Source organism: Hemiscyllium ocellatum, chromosome 19, assembly GCF_020745735.1.
Source record: "Hemiscyllium ocellatum isolate sHemOce1 chromosome 19, sHemOce1.pat.X.cur, whole genome shotgun sequence".
Classification (NCBI taxonomy): Eukaryota; Metazoa; Chordata; class Chondrichthyes; order Orectolobiformes; family Hemiscylliidae; genus Hemiscyllium; species Hemiscyllium ocellatum.
The window spans coordinates 56417864-56441377 of record NC_083419.1 but is presented as its reverse complement, the minus strand read 5'-3'; the positions used below and the strand labels follow the sequence as shown (position 1 = coordinate 56441377).

The 23514-nt window shown below is 39.0% G+C and overlaps 1 protein-coding gene across 6 annotated transcripts in view; it reads left to right on the top strand.

The window, feature by feature from the left end:
* Positions 1-23514, top strand: part of LOC132824986 (ataxin-7-like protein 1) — a 243594-nt gene that overhangs the window by 174591 nt on the left and 45489 nt on the right. For all 6 annotated transcript variants that reach the window (XM_060839936.1, XM_060839937.1, XM_060839934.1 and 3 more), the window contains one exon: positions 18308-18600. In XM_060839936.1, the coding sequence (XP_060695919.1) occupies positions 18308-18600 (293 nt within the window). The remainder of the gene's footprint in view (positions 1-18307; positions 18601-23514) is intronic.

The window sequence follows — 23514 nt, the reverse complement described above, 5'->3', positions numbered from 1 at the left end:
TGATGCAAAGGCAGTGAAAATGAACACAAACAAGAACTGTAGACTACAAACCAGTTTGAATCAGAAATGGGTTAGTACATTTCATTCTCTTCTAATTCTATCATTGCCACACAATTCCATGCAACAGGTTAGTGATTTTTTTAGTTTAACTGAAACTATTTGCATAGTTTCATGATACCTTGGCTATCTTGTCTTTATCTAGTAGACCTAATTTTGCACAATTTCTCCCCCCTCTGTTTGTCTAGTTTACAATAGCTGAACTCAAATCAGTTTCCAAGTACAGATAAGTTTGAAATCAAATTGAGATCCTCCAAGTTAGTGCCCAGTTGCAGATGAAACAAAGCACTCAAATGAGGTGCTTGTCCTCCACGCAAATCATTTAATTATGGTTATTTAACTGCTTAGTGCCATTGTGGAATAATCAATGATTACAAGGCCTGTAAAAAAACCTTAACGGGCTTCAAAGAGTACAATAACCCGTCATCATTGATTATTGTAATTAGTTAACATAGGTAACCGAGAACAATTTCTTTTGATGCAGCCTCAGCTCCACTTTACTATCTGTACACCGACAACTTCGACTCAGTAGGGCTACATTAAACGAGGCCAGCAGCCTCTGTTCAGTTTGGTACAGTAATCTTCAATGGAAATATTAGTGTTTTATGAGGTATGTTTAGGCCTTTGGTGGGCAGTGGTTTCTAAGTCGGATTCTACTTTTTTGTACAACTTAGATAATGCGTATGCTTTCTAGGTTGATAGAGCCTTTCAATTCATGATTATTCCATAAGTTCAGAGTTATAGGGTCAGAGAGATGTACGGCACTGAAACAGACACTTCCAGTCCAACTCATCCATGCCAACCAGATATCTGAAGCTAATCTAGTCACCTTTGCCAGCACTTGGCCCATATCTCTCTCAACCCTTCCTATCCACAGATGCAATTTTTTTTAAATGGTGTAGGGAAACTGAAAAATATTTTCTTTCTCTTTCTTTCACTTTATGTGAAAAGAATCTGAATTTCTCTTTATTTTTAAAGGTTTATCATCCTCTTTGTTTCCTTGTGGTCTCACTAGAACATGCTCCTCCTGCGGTCTAAAGGAAAGATAGGTGAGCTGGTCCAGCATCCCCAACCATCCCATTCCTTAATTGACTGTTCACAAGCATTGATAACAGCCTGTTGGCAATTCTCTCCATCATGACTTCCTTTCTTTACACCACCCCCTTTCCCCACCACACTGTACCCTTCCTCTCAGACTTCTGTTCATGCTTTGCTCTTGCAATGTATCTGAGATTTTGAAGTCCAAAGCATGAAGAAATTGCCATGCTTTCTTGTTAAATAAAATTAATTAGGTATTTGTATGCATTCAACCCAATTGGTTGAGGCTTGCGTTTATCTTGTACGCGCACAGATATTCTCATCCTTGCTTTCCCTTTTCCTTCAGCCAACTATTGAACTAATGAAGTGTTGAAATGGTTTCTACCTGAACCATTAACTACATTCCACTGCTCCCTTTACATAAAATAACCTTTCTACTGCTCTGAATTAATTAATTTACATTTGATCTTATATCTATCTAACTTTGTTCTAAACCACTCATTCATAAGAAGCATTAGCTTTGGCTCTCCTGATTGACCATCATCATTTTAAAGACCTTTATTAAATCCTCCTATACTCTCCTCTGTTCTAATGAGACCAGTCCCAGTTTTTGCAAATATATGTCTCTGCCTGCTCATGCTAGGTAGCATTTATGTTAATCTGCATTGTACCATCTGTTGTACCAATGTCAGCATTATATTTTGAGTCTAAGACTATGCATGCTACTTTCTTTATGGTTTTGCAAAAAAAATTATGCAGATTAACAATTCTTAACATTCAAAGTTTGGGAGAAGATTTGTAGCTCGGGTGCTCGTTGTTGTGGTTCTGTTCACCGAGCTGGGAATTTGTGTTGCAGACGTTTTGTCCCCTGACTAACCTGTTTGGTTAATTAGAACTACATCTGGTAATATTTTTAATAGACATGTGAACATGAAGAGAGAAACTTGCACACATTTCAGGAATTCTTTTGCATTTACTTCCTCCTTGTCCCAATCAATGAACAGACAAGTAAAATTTTAAACAATTTTGTTAATACCATTCGCCTATCCAGAATGGCTGAACAGGACTCCTTTGACTTGAAACACGCAGGCTGAACGGATAATATAATCCTTCTAATTGAATTTTATGGAAAGAAATAATGTTCTGTCAGCTTTTTAATGCCACTATCCATCTGAGCCTACAAATACCTCTACCTCCACATCACCATTTTACATTGAGAATCAAGCTTAGATATAACTAACAAATAATTTCAATCAGTTGCTTTTTCATTCATTCCACCATCTTATGAGTTCCTCCTTGCTACTTGTTTTTGTCCTCAGAATTACTTCCAATGCTTATTATTTTGTAATGTCAGCAAATTTGAACATGGTTCTTCCTAGCACCAGTGTCAAATTACTTCATGTATTCAGTGAACCAGAGCAGTCCCAAAAACTGAACCCTGACTGACAGACCCATTCAAATCACTCTTGAGAATCTGTTCTTGACTTCATATCTCTGCATTAGTCCTCCTTCTGGTTTTAAATTCAGTTTGCTCATATTTCTGTTAATTTATGATCTACTAATTGTTTAAATAGTTTTTATGTGCTATCTTTTCAAAGCTTTCCAAAAATAGATTTACACTACATTCATTACATTCCACTCACCATCAACCATATCCCTCACTGCCTCAAATATCTCTTATCAAGTCAAGTGAGCATAATTTTCCTTTCTGGAACTGATTAGCAACTTAAAACTATTTTCTATTCATTTGAATACTTAGTCATTTTAGCTTCAATAAATGATTGTTAAATTTTCCCAACCGCAGACATTAAATGAACTGTCCTGTAATTAGCTTGGTTAGCTTTGCTTCCCTTTATGAAAATTGGTAAAGCGTTGACTCCATTTCACTGAACAAAATAATAGAACTCAGAAGTCAATTCATTGGAACTCTGCTGCTTTCCTCATATTTCTCTGATCTTTGGATATATCCAGTCAGGGTCCAGCGCTCTGCCAAACTGTGGCTTAGCTAACTTCTCTAAAATTAACTCCTCCTCCTTCTCTCTGAAGGTGCAAAATTGCAAGTAACATTTTTATTTCCTCATGTATTTATACAACATGTTTACTGTTTTGAAGAGAATCTTTTAAGTTTCTTTCTCCTTATTACCTCTTCATTTTGCTCATCTCTTTCTGCACCTCTTTCTGTATTTTTTATAGGTTTTTATTTTTGTAATCCCACTCCCTAAAAGCCACCTTATTAGTTTGATTCAAACTTTATTGCTCTCAACATTCTGAAATTTGACATTTTCACTAGCAGTTTCCTGTAAATTTGCAATGATTATTTTAAAACACATTTCCAATTGCCAATCTGCAATATTGTTTCTCTTTACAATCCAGCCGCAATCATAGAGATACATAGCATGGAAACAGATCCTTCAGTGCAACTTGTTCATGCCAACCAGATATGTTAAATAAATCTCATCCTTTGCCAATATAATTTGGCCTATATCCCCTTAAAATCTTCCTAATCATATACCAATCTAGATGCCTTTTAATTGTAATTGCAGCAGCCTCCACCACTTCTTTTGGCAGCTAATTCCATACACACGCCACCCTCTGCGTGAAAACGTTGCCCCTTAGGTTCCCTTTAACTCTTTCTCCACTCACCTTGAACCTATGCCCTCTAGTTTTGGACTCCCCCACCCTGGGAAAAGATTTTGTCTATTTACCCTATCCATGCCCCTCAGCTTCTGGCCTTCCAGGGAAAATAGCCACAGCTTATTCAGCCTCTTCCTATAGAGGCCTATATACCTTTCAACCCTGGCAACATCCTTGTAAATCTTTTCTGAACCCTTTCTAGTTTCACATCATCCTTCCTATAGCAGGGAGACCAGAATTGTATGCAGTATTCCAATAGTGCCCAAACAATTGAGCTGGCTTGTCTTTCCAAAGCCTACCCTATTCCAACCCAGTGCCCTTGCTTTTGCATTCACTGTTTCCCTTTTGATTTCAGTCTTACCATACTATGGCACTGAGATGCTCATTTACATTCAACTAACCTGTTTGGTTAATTATAACTACATCTGGTAATATTTTTAATAGACAAGCGAACAATTGCATGAAGAGAGAAACTTGCACAAATTTCAGGAATTCTTTTGCATTTACCTCCTCCTTGTCCCAATCAATGAATAGACAAGTAAAAATTTAAACCATAATTTTGTTAATACCATTTGCCTATCCAGAATGGCTGAACACGACTCCTTTGACTTGAAACACGCAGTCTGAAGGGATAATATAATTGAGGTCTTTAAAAAATTTAAAGCTCTGATAGGCTTTGCATGGACAAGATGCTCTTCACTAAAGTAAAAGACAAAAACATGAATAAAAACAACGATAGATCAAATAATGAAAAACTCAAATTCTTTATTTGAAAATAGCGAATTCTCTTTATTTTTTAAAGGTATATCATCCTCTTTTGTTCCCTTGTGGTCTCACTAGAACATGCTCCTCCTGCAGATTAAGGGAAGGATAGGTGAGCTGGTCCAACATCTCCAACTATCCCATTCTTCAATTGACTGTTCACGAGCATTGATAACAGTCTGTTGGCGATTCTCTCCATCACTACTTCCTTTATTTACATCACCCCATTCCCCTACACTCGGACTTCTGTTCGTACTTTGCTACAGCAAAGTATCTGAGATTTGGAAATCCAAAACATGGAGAAATTACTATGTCGTCTTGCCATATCGAATTAACTAGGAACTTGTAGGCATTCAACCCAATCAGTCAAGGCTTGCATTTCTCCTGTACATGCGGCCCCAACTATACTTTGCTGTCTGTGCAGTGACTGCTCAGAATTAGCAGAGTCTGCATTATACAAAGGCAGCAGTTCACCTATCCTTCCTTCACCAAATTCTTTACCCAGAGAGTAGTTAAAGTGTAGAACAATAGCATTTATTGTAGTTGAGGTGAAATAAATTTGCATTTGCAGGGAAGCCAGAAAATTACATTAGGGAGAAATTTATAGAGGAATGTAAATGGATAGAGTTAATGAAGAGAGGTGGAAAGAGTCACAGTGCATCCAGAAAACGCAACCTAATAGGTTTATTTTCTTTTGACCAGTTTACAGCCAGACCTCAGTTACTGTTGTTATGTCTGTATTTCCCTGCAACAACATTATGTCCAATTCACCACCTTGCGCAATGTAGTGCACATACTTTTTCTGTTCATATTTAATACCACCCTTTACACCTGAGCTTTTTGACAAGCTACATTTTGTTTCCTTACAACTGGTGGATGAGAGATGAGGAAACTCTTAACTTCACTATTTCCTTAGCTCCTTTCCTGTTGAGGTGTAACCTAAACTTCTGGAATAACTATTATATTTCCCAAAACTGGTATCTGTGCCCAATAAAACGGAAACCATCTTTTTGACCTCATTATTTTAGTCACATGCTTTATCTTCCTAATTATATTATCCTTTCCTATTCCAGCGCATGGCTATGAGCATTAACTAGCAGTTGCAACTTGTACTTTCTCTGTTACTTTGTTGGACATGAGCCTTTCTTGCCTTGTCAACTCTCTGGCAAGATTGCCTTTATGTCCTTCGATAAGGCCGAGAAAAGGGATAAAGGAGTGTTTTCAGGATAGCAGCCAGTGACTAGTGGAGTTCCACAGGTGTCAATATTGGGACCACAACTATTTATGTTATGCATTAATGATGTGGATGAAGGAAATGAGGGCACTTGCTAAGTTTGCAAATGACATAAAGATAGGTGAAGGGGCATGTAGTGTTGAGGAAGCAGGGAGGCTGCTGAAGGACTTGGACAGGCAAGAAGGGTGGGCAAAAAAGTGGCAGATAGGATACAATGTGGGCAAGTGTGAGGTTAATGCACTGTGGTAGGAAGAATAAAGGAGTAGACTATTTTCTAAATGGGGAAAGGCTCTGGAAATCTGAAGTACAAAGGGACCTGGAGTCCAGGTCAGGTTTCTCTTAAAGTTAATGTGCAAGTTCACTTGGCAGTTGGGAAGGTAAGTGCAATGCTAGCATTCCGTTCAAAAGCACTAGAATGCAAGAGCATAGATGTTCTGTAAGGCTCTTGTCAGTGCATTTCGAATATTGTGAGCAGGTTTGGGTCCAGTATCTAAGGAAGGATGTGCTGGCCTTGGAGAGGGTCCAGAGGAGATTTACAAGAACGATGCCAGGGATGAAAGACTTGCTGTATAAGCAGCCGTTGAGGACTCTGTGTCTCTATTGGATGGAATTTGAAGACGAGGGTGGTCTAATGGAAATATACAGAATACGCAGAGGCCTGGATAGAATGGTTGCGGAGAAGATGTTTCCGCTAGTAGGAGTCCAAGACCAAGGGCACAGAGTCAGAGTAAAGGGATTATCTTTTAGAATTGAGGTGAGGAGGAATTTCTTCAGTCTGAGGGCATTTAATCTGTGGAACTCATTGCTGCAGAGTGCTGTGGAGACCAAGTCATTTAGTGCATGGATTTAAAATTCATGTATTTATAGTCCAACAGGTTTATTTGGCAGCACTAGCTTTCACAGCACTGCTCCTTCATGAGGTAGCTGTGGAGCAGCATCACAAGACATAGAATTTATAACAAAAGATCTCACTGTCATGCATGCAACTGATACAATATAAATAGGTTCTTGATTAGCAAAGGGATCAAGGGTTACAGGAAGAAGGCAGGAGAATGGGGTAGAGAAACATATCAACCATGATTGAATAGTGGCGTAGACTCAATGGACAGAATGGTCTAATTCTACTGCTGTACTTTATCATCTATGTTTTTATAATCACTACCAGGCTTTCTAAAATGCTCCTTAGTCCATCATTCAGAACATCCAGAGAAGTCTGTGTTGACTGCTGAAGATTGTGTTCCACTCCTGACACGGTGGCACAATGGTTAGCACTGCTGCCTCACAGCGCCTGTAGACCTGGGTTCAATTCCCGACTCAGGCGACTGACTGTGTGGAGTTTGCACGTTCTCCCCGTGTCTGCGTGGGTTTCCTCCGGGTGCTCCGGTTTCCTCCCACAGTCACAAAGATGTGCGGGTCAGGTGAATTGGCCAAGCTAAATTGCCCGTAGTGTTAGGTTAGGGGTAGGGGTATGGGTGGGTTGCGCTTCGGCGGGTCGGTGTGGACGTGTTGGGCCGAAGGGCCTGTTTCCACACTGTAAATCTAATCTAATCTAATAAAATCTGGTTTTACTACTGCTTATTTGAAACGTAACTCATCCCCCCCCCCCCCCCCCCCGCCCCGCCAAACAGACCCTTCACTCAACTCATTTCATGCAATGTGCATCTGACATGCTTGTCTATGCCTTTCTTGCAGTTGTGTGGCAGTGGAACACATGGGCCCATGGTGTTCTCATTGACTCTTGGTCGTAGAGATTTGTAATTGATGGTGGGGAAAGCCTTTCTGCTGTGTTCCTTATTAGGTGGACTGATTGTATTGGCTATTCGCGACTGATCGTTAGATCAGAATGGCAGAAGTGGTACCAGTTGAAATTTGCCCATGAAGGAGATCGAAATTCCTTCCCAAATGCCACTATAACCATATAATAACAACTCCCTCCAAAATTCTGATGGTTGTAATTTTGCCTGCACCACCATTTCGTTGCATTTAGCATCAAATACTTGGAGCATTTTTGAGAGTGGTGTTATATTCACAGAGGATAATCCAAACATATAATGAATTTTGTCACATGATCAAAAAAATTTCACCCTGTTTAGATATCAGCAAAGAGAAGATGATTTTCACTTTGAATTACCCAGATCCAGATTATAGAAAATGTGCTAATCTCAAAAATATAGTTATCCATTAACTCCGATCTCATTCAGGTGTTTATTCATGGCTTGTGTGAAAACTAAGTAGTTATCAGTGAATTTTATCTACAATAGCTCACTATGCATAAGTAATGGTAATAAGGCTTTGTAAATGCTTGGAAAAATATTTTTCTAATCAGTTTTACTTTCCTGCTTTATTGCTTCAATTACAAAATGATTGTTTATTTTTCTTTCCTTGTTTAGTAACATACTTGTTTTTTATTAATCAATTTATTTGGTAATGTCTGTAATTGGTACTGATATTACTAGTGTCAGTATTAACAGTGTTAAATGATTCGTGCAAGTGGTTTACTTATGGTAGACAGCACACTATGGTAATGCTTTTATGGCCCTAACACTGTGCTTTTCAACTTTTCCCCCTACCATGACCCTGTCTTCAGGCTTGAAAATTGTTAGGACCCCTCAGTGGGAACTGAAAGAATGGGAATGAGATTGGAATCTTTGAGGGTGGGACCTATTAGAGGAGGGGTCCACAGTGCCATTGCAACATTAGTGCCTCAGAGCTCATGACACAAGAATTTCAAACCATGACCCCACTTCGGTTTGGGAAATGGCACCCTAACAATTTTTAAATTGTTAGTTTGGCCATGAAACTTTCAAGATGGTAGGTTTTGGGGCAGAATTTTATGACCAATGCTGTTTGGAGTTATAGAAATGTACAACACGGAAACAGACTCTTCAGTCCAACTTGTTCATGCCGACCAGAAACCCTAAATTAATCTAGTCCCATTTGCCAGCACTTGGCCCATAACCCTCTAAACCCTTCCTATTCATATAGGAGAAAGTGAGGACCACAGATGCTGGAGATCAGAATCAAAAAGTGTGGCGCTGGAAAAGCATAGCCGGTCATAGAGTCATGAGATTGACGTTTCGAGCGTAAGCTCGTCATTCCTGATGACTCTTCTGCTCCTTGGATGTTGCTTGACTGGCTGTGCTTTTCCAGAACCACTTTTTTTTTTACCCCTTCCTATTCATATACCCATCTAGATCCCTTTTGAATGTTGTAATTCTACCAGCCTCCATCACTTCCTCTGGCAGCTCATTCCATATATGCATCACTCTTTGCATGGAAAAGTTATCCCTTAGGCCTCTTTTAAATCTTTCCCCTCTCACACTAAATCTGTGCCCTCAACCCCCAGGAAAAGACCTTGTCTATTTATCTTATCCATGCCTCTCATGATTTTATAAACCTCCTATAAGGTCACCCCTCAGCCTCCAATCCTCTGTGGAAAACAGCCCCAGCCTATTCAGCCTCTCCCGATAGCTGAAACCCTCTAACCCTGACAACATCCTTGTAAATCTTTTTTGAACCCTTTCAAATTTCACAACATCCTTGCTATAGCAGGGAGACCAGAATTGCACACAGAATAAGCTTTTCAATATTCAATGGCTGTATTTGCAAGAGCAACATAATAAAAACAGCTTTTTTGATAAGTTTTATTTACAATTTAATTTAAAAATGTAATACTAGAGTAATGCACTATTAGAAGAATAATAGAAATATCTAATAGCAAAAAAAACGCATTTAGTATGCTTTCCTTTATTGGTCAGAGCATTGAGTACAAGAGTTGGGAGGTCGTGTTGCAGCTGTACAGGACATTGGTTAGACCACTGTTGGAATATTGCGTGCAATTGTGGACTCCTTCCTATCGGAAAGATGTGAAACTTGAAAGGGTTCAGAAAAGATTTACAAGGATGTTGCCAGGGTTGGAGGATTTGAGCTATAGGGAGAGGCTGAACAGGTTGGGTTGTTTTCCCTGGAGCGTCAGAGGCTGAGTGGTGACCTTATAGAGGTTTACAAAATTGTGAGGGTCATGGATAGGATAAATAGGCAAAGTCTTTTCCCTGGAGTGGGGAAGTCCAGAACTAGAGGGCATATGTTTAGGGTGAGAGGGGAAAGATTTAAAAGAGACCAAAGGGGCAACACGTACCAAAGGATGGTACGTGCATGGAATGAGCTGCCAGAGGAAGGATGCAACATTTAAAAGGCATTTGGATTCGTATATGAATTGGAAGGGTTTGGAGGGATATAGGCCAGGTGCTGGCAGGTGGGACTAGATTGGGTTGGGATATCTGGTCGATATGGACAGGTTGGACCAAAAGGGTCTGTTTCCATGCTGTGCATCTCTATGACTTTATGACTCTAAGTAGATTACCTGTGACAGTACTCCTGGTAAATTCAATGATTTTTTAATTTATAATAGCGTGACCATTCCAGCATAGACAGAATTATCATTGTGTATTATGTGTTTCAAGACACCAGCCTCTGATTGTTTTAGTTAACTCAACCTGAGCTCACAAGAAGTATTTGCTGTTTGCACAAGTATTTTTGATACTTGAGGAAGCACTTGTCATTTTCAGGCTAAGGCTAGAAAGCAGCCAACATTTGAGGATTGGCATGCCTCTGTAACAAAGCTGGGCTTCTGAAATGTGTTATTTGAATAAAAAGATGTATTATTTCAAAATGTGAATTCATCAATCTCCTGTGCTGTTGCACAAAGGAAGATAGACTTTGGTATTCATTAGTACAACATGATGGTGAACCCTTCTGTTAATTAAGCCACAGACCCAAAAGAGCTCACCTCACTTCTTAAACTGTTAAAATGTGAGTGACAGAGAATTCCCAAATTCCACTCTTTCAAGAAAACAGTATTAATTTATTTCTTATTTCTAAAAGTGAACGTTAAACGATAGCTATTCAAAACTCTAAACCACCCTTTCTCTTAACTGTTTATTATCTGCCTCCAACTCTATAACAATATACTGTTCCAATAAAAAAAAGTATTAAAATTATATCAACTTAATTTCATAACCACACACAGACTGTTGTTGTTGGTATCTCTCTTCTTCCGGCTGAAGATCGCCCTAGGTTGTTATCTTTCTTTTATTCCAAACATTTTTTATATGAAAAGGTAGATCGTGTTTTGATGGCAGTTATTCAGTCTGAATTTCAAACTCGATTGGGGTTTAGTATCCTAGGGCATAATTTAAACTGGTTAAATTCGATCTGTTGTCAAAATAGCAACCACTTCAGTCATCCATTTTACAGCCAAATGTTATATATTTTCAATTACACTCGGAGACTGCTAGTTAGTTATGTGGCAGGTGCTTGTAAGCTCTCAAAACAGCATTCACTCTCTGTTAAAGATACAGTATATGCCTTCAACTTCATAACATCTAGCCTGTAATCTTGTTGGCTGAATACTTTCTGGCTTCATGAATTGGAATGGGCAGGTTTTATAAAAGATGTGTCAAAACATTCTGTTGGTTTACTGCCCAAGCTCAAATTGTCAGAAGATTTCTCTCTCTCAAGCTGTAATGTTAGAACATAGAACATTACAGCGTAGTACAAGCCCTTCTGCCCTCGATGTTGCACCAACCTGTGGAACCAAACTGAAGCCCATCTAACCTACACTATTCTATTCTCGTCCATATACCTATCCAATGACCATTTAAATGTGCTTAAAGTTGGCAAGTCTACTACTGTTGCAGGCAGTGCATTCTGTGCCACTACTACTCCAAGTAAAGAAATTACTAATGACATCAGTCCTCTACCTATCACGCCTCAGTTGAAAGCTATCTCCCTTCGGGCTAGCCATTGCCATCCGAGGGAAAGGGCTCTCATTGTCCAACCTATCTAACTGTCTGATTATCTTCTATATCTCCAGTAAGTCACCACTCAACCTTCTTCTCTCTAATGAAAACAGCCTCAAGTCCCTCAGCCGTTCTTCTTAAAACCTTCCCTCCATACTAGGCAATTTCATAATAAATTTCCTCTGAACCCTTTCGAAAGCTTCCACATCCTTCCAATAATGCAGTGACCAGAACTGTATGCAGTACTCCAAATGTGGCAGTACTGGAGTTTTGTAGAGCTGCAGCATGATCTCATGGTTCTGAAATGTTGTCCCTCTACCAATAAAAGCTAACACACCGTATGTCTTCTTAAGAACCCTTTCAACCTGGGTGACAACTTTCAGGGATCTATGTACCTGGACACCAAGATCTCTCTGCTTATCTACACTACTGCGTGCAATTCTGGTCTCCTTCCTATCAGAAAGATGTTGTGAAACTTGAAAGATTTACAAGGATGTTGCCAGGGTTGGAAGATTTGCACTATAGAGAGAGGCTGAACAGGCTGGGGCTGTTTTCCCTGGAGCATTGGAGGCTGAGGGGTGACCTTATAGAGGTTTACAAAATTATGAGGAGCATGTATAAGATAAATAGACAAAATCTTTTCCCTGGGGTGGGCGAGTCCAGAACTAGAGGGCATAGGTTTAGAGAGAGAGGGGAAAGATATAAAAGAGACCTAAGGGACAACGTTTTCACATAGAGGGTGGTACATGTATGAAATGAGCTGCCAGAGGAAGTGGTGGAGGCTGGACTAACTGCAGCATTTAAAAGGCATATGGATGGGTATATGAATAGGAAGGGTTTGGAAGGATATGGGCCGGGTGCTGACAGGTGGGACTAGATTGGGTTGGGGTATCTGGTCGGCATGGACGGGTTGGACCAAAGGGCCTGTTTCTCAGCTGTACATCTCTGACTCTACCAATAATCTTATCATTAGGCCAGTACTTTGCATTCCTGTTAGTCCTTCCAAAGTGAATCACCTCAGACTTTTCCATGTTAAACTCCATTTTCCACTTCTCACTCCAGCTCTGCAGCTCATCTTTGTCTCTCTATAACCTACAAAATCCTTTGTCAGTATCCACAACTCTATTGACCTTAGTGTCAACTGCAAATTTACTAACCCATTCTTCTATGCCTTCATCCAGGTCACTTATGAAAATGACAAACAACAGTAGACCAAAAACAGATCCTTGTGGTACACCACTAACAACTGAACTCCAGGATGAACATTTCCCATCAACCACCATCCTCTGTTTTCTTTCAGTTAGCCAATTTCTGATCCAAACTGCTAAATCACCCTCAATCCCATGCCTCTGTATTTTGTGCAATAGCCTACAGTGGGGAACCTTAATCAATGCCTTATGAAATCCAGATACCCCACATCAACTGCTTTACCCTCATCCACCTGTTTGGTCACCTTTTCAAATAACTCAATAAGGTTGATACATGACCTACTCTTCACAAAACTGTGTTGACTATCCCCAATCAACTTATTCCTTTCTAGATGATTATAAATCCTATCTCTTATAACCCTTTCCAACACTTTACCCATAACCAAAGTAAGGCTCACAGGTCTATAATTATCAGGGTTTTCTCTACACCCCTACTTGAACAAGGGAACAACATTTGCTATTTCCAGTCTTCTGACACTATTCCTGTAGACAATGATGACATAAAAGTCACAGTCAAAGGCTTGGCAATCTCCTCCCTGGTTTCCCAGAAAAGCCTTGGCATCCAACCTTCCCAATCAGCAATTCTTGTCACATACTTCATGTTTCATCCTTACCTCCTATCAACTGTTTCCCTTTCATGTCCCCTCACATATTCACCTGACGAAGGAGCAGCGCTCCAAAAGCTTGTGATTTCAAATAAACCTGTTGGACTATAACCTGATGTTGTGTGACTTCTGACCTTGTTCACCTCAGTCCAACACCGGCACCTCCACCTCCACCTCATAATAAAACTAAAGAAAATGATAGATTAAGCTTGAATTCTTGGGGAAATTTCAACACCACTTAATGTCAAAAACATACAGTTACGCAGCCTCAAGGAATGTTTGACACTTGTTTTTATTTCAAAGATAATGTAAGAAAAGCAAAAGTGCTAATTTGGATCAAGGTGAGAAAAGGGAGAAGAGCAGACAAAGTGGTAACTGAAGCGGGAGTAAAATTGAAGTGAGAAAATAAGGAAAAGAATAAAGAATGCAGGAACAGTACAACAATCAGATATTAGGTATCAGCTATATAGAATAATGTAGTATTTACAGCAGAGAACAGGATATATGACCTTAAAGGGTCCACACTAGTTTTGTTCTCGGTGTAAACCATCCCGTTTTTGTCGAGTCTTTTCAACCTCTCTTTTCTTTCTCCCACCAGGATGTATTTATCAAGCCCTTTACTTGCATCGCTTCTTGTCCCTCAACTATTTCTAGTAATCGTGAGTTTTGCATTCTCACCACTCTGAAGAAAATGGTTTCTCCACAATCCCCTATGGGATTTATTAATGAGGACTATGTTACATTTATGGTAACTAGCTGTAGCAGCAAATAGAAACAAGTCTATGCCTAATCTGTCAAATCATTTCATAATATTAAAGATCCATCATGATATCCCTCAGACCTCTTTCTTGTAATTTCTGCTGTTCAGTTGTCTCCCTCTGGCAACAAAGTCCACCGCTTTGTTTGCTTTGCTTAATGGCCTTATTAACTTGTGTTATTACTTCAAGTAATTATTGCAGAAAAAAGTAGAACCAGTAAAGAATCTGCCAGGATGAAGAGTTTGCTAATTAGGCCAGAGCTGTTAAAAATTCATTCAAACAAATTTATGTCAGAGTGGGTGCAGAGCATCTTCATATGTCATTTGTGGAGGTTGGTGTAAGCAGCAACATCGAATAGTCTGAGTAATGTTGAAGGTAAGCAAGCAATGAGTTTGGCTTGGGGCAAAAGTTGAAAGAAATCGCAGGAATACATGCGAATGCACTGACCAATTAAGAGAATATCCATTGGTCAAAGTGTGTTATCAGATTAATTCTGGGGAGATAGACATCGCAAGTAAGGTTGATATTTATTGCCTACCATCAGTTGACCTTGAAGAGGTGGTTATGAGCATTCTTTTGGAATACAATGTTAGTAAATTTGAAATCATACATTTTGGGAGGAGTAGCAGCAAAATAGATTATTACTTGAATGGTTAAAATGTTGCAGCATGCTGATTTGCAAGTAACCCAGGTCCCTGTGCAAATCAGCATGATGCAACATTTTAACCATTCAAGTAATAATCTATTTGCTGTTACTCCTCCCAAAATGTATGATTTCACATTTACGAACATTGTATTCCAAAAGAATGCTCATAACCACCTCTTCAAGGTCAATTAGGACAAGAGGGAATGGCCTCAAGATTGGAGGAAATATGTTTAGAACTGAAGTGAGGAACTTCTTTACCCATCGGGTTGTTAATCTGTGGAATTCCTTGCCCATGGAAGTAGTTGATGCTACCAAGGTAAGGTAGATTTTTTTTTTGAAAAATAAAGGACTTAAGGGACATGGTGAAAAGGCCAATAAATGGAGATGAGTCCACAAAAAGATTAGCCATGATTAGCCGGGTGGCCTACTCCTGCTCCTAGTTCTTATGTTCTTAACACCTTCTGCGTGGTGCAGTTTTCACAGTGCTGAGAAATATAGGATTCCAAAGTTTTTGATTTGTAAAATGTGGTTTGTAGATGCAAACTTCTGATTTTCAGATTCGGAATTTGAAAAACACTTGTTGATTAAGCCTGAAACTGATCTCTTCTTTTTTTAGTGTTATTTTATTCTACTTGTCTGTTTATTTTGATCTAATGTTTTTTCTTAAATATTTTCTGAGGCCTGGTTTTGATGGAATGTTTATATGAAGTTATGAACCGAGAGATATGTTTGGCTGTTGCTATCTCCTCTGAGTTCCACCTCAAGAATCAGCATTTTCCATCTAGTGGCAAGTAGTTTGTTCCTAGAAACTTTACCACAAAGTTGTGAGTTTCAGATTAGCAATGATGTGTTGACAATGCCAGTTGCTGAATTATTGCCAGTAGCATAAATGGATTAGTGCCTTTGGAGTTGCCCCTCTCATAATAGATTCTTACAGTACTGAGCCAAAGATAAATGATGCCAATTATCATTGGGAGCCCTTTGCTCAGGTATCAGGTGGACAGTTCTGTACAGATGCATTATATAATTATGACATTGCTAGTCTCCACAGATTTTTTTTTCTGATACCAGAGAAGGACTGTATTCAGAAAATTAGCAACAACTGCATTTTACTCTGTGCACAAATTATTGTTTATGATTTTATTGTAACCTAGTTTTTAAGTTGGTCTCTTTAAGTTCAGTCGCACCAGTCTCATTATTATATGATGTAAGGCCACTTTAACTTGGAGCCAGCTGTCAAATTTTATTCTGATCCCTTTTGAATATTGACTTACTCTCAGCCTTCAGTGTTGACTTTTCGTGCATGTGCTGAGTTTTTCCACTTAAACATTCAGGCACACTTTTTCAGTGCTCTGCCAGATAATATAATATCTTTAAACTTCTCTTTGTTTGAAGCTAATATGAAAGAAAGTTTCTTGTCTCTTTGTTGCTACTGTTCAGGAATTCAGCGCTCTTGCTCTAAACAGTCATTGTGACAATTTCACATCACTAATTCTGGTTGTGACTCCATATGACTGTAAGCCTCAAATTCTGTTAACTCATTTTACTGATATGCTATTTCGCTAATTATTAATCTTGAATGTTAAAGGATAATTTTAGAAATTTAATTTTTTCAACGAGATCTTTTAAATCACCTTCATGTCCATTGCTTTTTCTTATTTTGATTGTGGAGACAGTGCTTTTGTATATCACTGCACTGATCATGCCTCAGGAATAAAATTAGGAAGTTGAGGGCCAGAGGATGGTTACACCATGGAAATAATTACAGCTAAGTTGGCTTCAGTAATACTGAAATCAGGATTACTGAAATCAGGAATGGGAACCTTAATCAGTAACTTTTGCTGACATCTCTTCCCTCTCGTTACGCTAGCCCAGGACGTTTGAGGCTGATAATAATATCTTCATCACAGTCTGGCAGAGATTGGCTCTTTCAACAAAAGGCTGTCCCATCATTATTGCTCAGTATCATAGTGCAAGGGAGAATGACTAGTTGAGCTTTTGGAGAGGATGAACCAAATTTATGTATTATTTATTTATGTATAACAGACAATTTGAATATTCAATCACTTCTGGTCACTTTGATATATGGTTATTTTTCAAACATCTTGAAATGTTTAACCCAACTGATATGTGTATAAAAATAGCTTAATCAACAGTTAATGTATTCTTAAGTTATTGAAGTTAAGCTTAATGGCACACGAAAGTATATACTGTGCCTATAACCTTTTCACTAACCATTTCTGTAGAGTGTTTTTTCTCTGATGCCAGAGAAGATCTGAATTCAGAAAATACCAACAACTGCATTTTTCACCTCTATGCACAAGAGTCATAGAGATGTACAGCATGGACAAGACCCTTCAGTCCAACCTGTACATGCCGACCAGGTATCCCAACCCAATCGAGTCCCACCTGCCAGCACACGGCCCATATCCCTCCAAACCCTTCCTATTCCTATACTCATTCAAATGCCTTTTAAATGTTGCAATTGTACCAACCTCCACCACTTCCTCTGGCAGCTCATTCCATACACATAACACCCTCTGGGTGAAAAAGTTACCCCCTTAGGTCTCTTTTATATCTTTCCCCTCTCACCCTAAAACTATGACCTCTAGTTCTGGACTCCCCGATTCCAGGGAAAAGACTTTGTCTGTTTATCCTATCCATGTCCCTCATAATTTTGTAAACCTCTATAAGGTCACCCCTCAGCCTCCAACACTCCAGCGAAAACAGCCCCAGTCTGTTCAGCCTCTCCCTGTAGCTCAAATCCTCCAACCCTGGCAACATCCTTGTAAATCTTTTCTGAACCCTTTCAAGTTTCACAACTTCTTTCCGATAGGAAGGAGACCAGAATTGCATGCAATATTCCAACAGTGGCCTAACCAATGTCCTGTACAGCCGCAACATGACCTCCCAATTCCTGTACTCAATACTCTGACCAATAAAGGAAAGCATACCAAATGCCTTCTTCACTATCCTATCTCCCTGCGACTCCACTTCCAAGGAGCTATGAACCTGCACTCCAAGGTCTCTTTGTTCAGCAACACTCCCTAGGACCTTACCATTAAGTGTACAAGTCCTGCTAAGATTTGCTTTCCCAACATGTAGCACCTCGCATTTATCTGAATTAAACTCCATCTGCCACTTATCAGCCCATTGCCCATCTGGTCCAGATCCTGTTGTAATCTGAGGTAATCCTCTTCGCTGTTTTGGTGTTGGTTATAATCTAGTTATTAAGCTGGTCTCTTAAGTTCAGTTAGGAAAGACTTAACAACTAATGTTCAGTTGCTTCTCAATTTTTTCATTGTTTGTTGTGATGAGAGAATATTTTATTTCCCACTCTTTGCTTTCCTAAAGCTCTTGATGCATCCATTATATCCACAAACTATCACAATGTGTGATTGTATCATTTGATTAAAAAAATTGAATGCAGCTATAGTATCAGAAATATTGCACAATATCTGGAGCCTGGTTTGTTCACCTCCTAATCATGTTTGTGCTGGTGAAAGGGTGACCACCGGGAAGTAGCGTTGACCAATTCTAACAAATGGGACTTTTTATTTGCAGTGTTCCTGTCCCAGTAGTCAGCCTTGAGAAGATCCCTAACCTGGTGAAAGCAGATGGTACCAATGTTAAAATGAGCTCAACCACCACTACCACCACCTCCACCTCCTCTGGTTCTTCATCCTCCACATCTTCTGCAACTTTGATTAAGTCTGCTTTGACAGCAACAAATTCAAAGCCTGTGCCACCTTCACCTGAGAAGATTCTAAATGGGAAAGCAATAGTACCTCCTGTGATAGACAAGAAACATCAAAATGGCACTAAAAGCAGTAATAAATCTCAAAAAAGACTTTCTGGTGAGTATTTTCATTCACTTTCTTCTGTCATACAATTAACTACTTGTCATTGTTCATATTGTTCATTGAGAAAGAAATTGACAAGAGCAAGACAGTAATACCTATGAGATGTTAGGTGGATTCTTGCTTGTTGATACTATATTCAAGTTAAAGTTATGATATAAAGCAAAACAAAATCATTGAGTTGTAATATAATGTTTATATATTTAATTGTCTGGGTTTTCTAGAGAGGGGAATGGTTAAGACTAAAAAAATGTTTTAGGTAGTTAGTACAATTTAAAACTATTTCATTTTATCAAGATCAGAATTGTCAAATAGGATTGAATATTTTGGTGTCTGAGAATATAGGGTTTATACAACAGGCCCTCTTGTCCACAAGCTAGGGCCAGAACAAACTAATAGAGATTCTGCTATGATATGTATCCAAGGTGCGCCTCTGAAATGTGCTTGTGTCTGCATGTTTGGTGAAGACACAATTGGTTCAGCTATTACCTAGTTCCAGATATAAAGACTGGTTACTTACGTCCGGGACTGTAGTGTTCCTCTTACCCATAGAATCACAGAATGCCTACAGTGTAGATAGAGGCCATTCAGTCCATCAGTGTCTGCACTGACCCTCCAAAGAACATTTGCACCCTCATCCTATCTCCATAACCTCGCATTTACCATGGCTAATCCACCCAGCCTGGACAACCCTGGCCACTACGTGGCAATTGAGCATGGCCAATCCATCTAACCTGCACATCTTTGGACTGTGGGAGAAAACTAGACCGCCTGGAGGAAACCCACGCAAGTAAGAGGAAAACATGCAAATTGCATACAGTCATCCAAAGCTGGAATCAAACCTGTGTCCCTGTCACTGTGACGCAACAGTGCTAACCAATGAGCCACCATGCCACCAATGGATCTATAGGTTAGCAAGAATAATTATTCTAAGCAAAGGAAATTCTAGAAATTAAACAAGCTAACCAGAGACATGCATGGGAATTCCAAGAGGCCTGGTTTTCATGTGAAGTTAGCCAAGGGTGTAGGGCACGTTATTTGTAAATATTCATGTGACCCAAAACTTTGAAATGTAGTAAGCAGGAGGACAGAAGCTGTCTTAGGTGGACATAGACAGATCGGTAAAATGGGTAGACCAGTTTTAAATGAAATTTAGTGCCAAAACACCTGAAGGGATTAATTTTGATATAATCAATGAGAAGAAACAATATAAAACCTATTAAATTGTTAAGGAGTGTCTGGGAGCAGAGGGAGCTAGGGCTTTTCTTAACACAAACTTCAAAGGTAGCATATGAAGTTGACAATGCTGATTTGTAAAAAAAAAATTGCTTTTTAAGTAGAAGAAAAGAATACGAAACCAAGGAAGTTCTAATAAAATGCTTAACCAATCACTGGCTTGGTCTCAATGATGACAAGTCAAAAGAGATTCACTAGTCTGATTCTTGGGATAAAGGAGTTCGCTTATCAAGACCAACTAAACAGGTTTTGCCTTTATTCAAGACTCTGACTTGACAATGTAGATGTTGAATACAAATTTCCACCAGTGACTGGAGAACATGGTAACAAGCTAAGAGGTCACTAAGATGTGAAGTAATTTCTTCCCACAAAGAATAGAGAATACTTGGAATTTTGTACCCCAGAAAGTTGCTGAAGCTAGATCACTAAGTACTCAAAAAGGACGTGGATGAATTTTTGAAATGCTGAAGAGTTAAGAACTATGATAAGCTGTTATGAGAGAGGAGTTGAGGCTTGGAGAAGATGAGCCTTGACCTTGTTGAATGCGGGACAGATGTGTGGGACCATATAGCTACTCCTATTCCTATTTGTGATGTTCTTATTTGTCTTCCTGTTCGCTTGATGTACTTGCATAATAACATTTAATAGTTTATGCATCAGAACACCTAGGTCATTTTTCACCTTAGATCTCTGCAGTCTCTCTCCACTTAATGTAGCATGTTGCTTTTCCATTCTCCTTGCCAAAGGCTGTGCCAAAATAGACAAGTTCAGATTTCCCACATTATCCTCTAACGGCCCAATTTCTGCTATTTACTTAACCTGTGCGGTTATGGGTATGCTCACCAAGCTGGTGGGTTGTCATGCAAACATTTCATCAACATCAACAGTGCGACTTCCGCGAAACGTTGTTGTTTTACTCTGTTTGATATTTATGTGATTCAGTCTGTTAAGATGGATGGTGTCATTTCCAGTTTTCCACTGCAGTGGTTCGTATATGGTTCTGTTTCTATGTGCTTGTTGATGGCATTCCAGATTGAATATCATGCCTCTTGGAATTCTCGTGCATGTCTCTGGTTGTCCTAAGATGGTTGTGTTGTCCCAGTCAAATTGATGGCCCTTCTTGTCTGCATGTATTGAGATGAGGGAGAGTTGCCTCATTGCTGCTAGTTGGTGTTAACCTGTCTGTGTCCTTTTAAAGACTTTTCATAAATTTTCACAGTTACTTCCTTATCTATCTTTGCGTTGTCAGCCAACATACCACCATACCTTTGGTCCCTTCTAAAGTCATTAATCTTTACAAATAGCGATTTTCACAATCTTTCATCAATGACAAATACAACTGAACTCAACAGTGAATAAAATCTGAGACTCGAAGATTCACATTCTGAGAATCGGTATTTTTAATTTCCATTTTATCACTACCCATTGCTTGTTTGAATCTCTCTAATTCTCCAATCTCAAAACAATGAAGTACAAAGAAGTGAAAAACAGTTCTTACACATTGCTATCCACAAAAATATCTTTCCAACAGTCTCACTCAAGATGCACTGTAATAAGCCAAGATACTGATCTGAAGACATTGTTTGAAAATGACTAAAAATTCTGTGAGAATTGTTAATTAATTTGCTCCTATTACCAAAGCATCAATGCAGAAACAGGTCATTTATTGTGTCGTACAAGTCTTTTTCAGAGTTACCCAAGTTATCAATTCATCATTAGTTCTAACTTAACTACAATTCATTCATGTTTATAACTTCTATTTTAAAATTCAGTCAGGCTCAGAAAATTGCTGTATAAAGCTTGAGCTGCTTCTTAAGACTTGTATAGATACAGTATTCGTTTCCAGTAAATCTTGATGACTTTCTAATTTCAAGAATTGTCTCATCAACTAAATTCATTCTAGGAAGATTCATGTAGCACAGTATATGAGAGCAGCCAATCACAATTCTTAAAGCAATATGATCTGTGTTTGATCCTCCAGTTAGTTCCTGATTTCTGTCTCATTATTTTAGGAAAATGCTGCTTGCCGTCTCGGAGAATAGAACTGACCTTCAGGTGATTCCTGTTGTCTGGGTATTGATGATGCAACCTTAGCAATTATTTGATTCACTACCTTTCCTATCGGAGTGGCACGGTGGCTCAGTGGTTACCACTGCTGCCTCACAGCGCCAGCGACCCAGGTTCAATTCTACCTCATTCGATTGTCTGTGTGGAGTTTGCACATTCTCCCAGTGTCTGCGTGGGTTTCCTCCGGGTGCTCCGGTTTCCTCCTACAATCCAAAGATGTACAGGTTAGATGATTGGCCAAAGTGCTCAAAGATGTGTAGGGTAGGTGCATTAGTCAGGGGTAAATATAGGATAATAAGGTCAGGAGTGGGTCTGGATGGGTAGCTCCTCGGAGGATCTGTGTGAACTTGTTGGACTGAAGGGCCTGTTTTCACACTGTAGGAATTCTAATTCTACTTTATTGCCATTGGTGTGCTTAGGAAGCCAGGGAAAGGGAAGAAAAGAAAAATAATGGGACAGTTATGGCAGAAAACTTATTTCATGCAGTAAATACTTCTAAAATTTGTCATTAATGCAAGCATATGTGAATTTTCCAAAGATAAATTGAACACACATGCTTAAACTTATGCCCAAATTTAAAGGATCTCCTCATAAAGTTGCAATCGTGTACTTCATTGAATATTAGGAAACTCTTCTGCATTCAATCCCATTTACTCATCTATAAATGGCCCTTCAGTGAATCTCACTCCCCTTTCCCACGTCTTCAAAACCTGCAGTTGGTTCTGAATCTGAAGTGCCACCAACATCTTTTGATAACCTGCAGCCATCTGTAGTGACTCCCAGCACAATACAAAACTAATTTGATTTGTGTCTTTCCTTGAGCGTCACTGTTCTTCACCCTTCAAGCTGCAGGGACATAATGCAGTGCATTATGCATAATGCATATCTCGTGTCGTTTCTCATGGTTGTCAATAGTGTTCACTTCTGTACAGTCATGCATTCTTTGCAGTGCAACCTCCAAACACCCTAGGTATGCAAAAGGATTGAGATCATTATTTTAACAATTTCATTTTTTACTTAAAACATTTGTATGAATGGCTTATTTTGATCTGTAAATTCAAGACAGATTGTTACATTGGATAGTAATGAATATGAATAACAGGTACCTTTTGATGCTTGATTATTTGATCAGAGTCTTGTTCACAGCTGTTTTGTTAATGTCCTCACAGTTAATTTCCCTCATCTATTTGAATCCAGAGAACTGATTTCCATACCTGCTAACTGTTATCAGTCCTTATGGTCACTAAGTAAATCTGGTCTTTAAAATGTTTTAATGCTGAAAGATACTTTGTCATTAAGCTCCAATTTAGTTCTTGATATGAAATCAAATTCTAAAGCTTGTTACACTGAATATCTGTAAAAACAAAATACCTTGTTTTTGAGGAAGCATGCAATTCAACTTCTCCAAGAATGACAGCATGCTAGTCGAAGATTCAATTGAGAATGTGTCAGAACTGCTTTGGAAAGTCCCAAAATTAAAACTGATAAAGAACAATTTTCACAATGCATAACAAAAAGCAGTGATCTTCTACAGCACTGGTTTGGTGGTCCTCCTTTACATCTAATCGTGATACAGAGTTTAAAATTCATCTTCAGTTGAGTTCCACT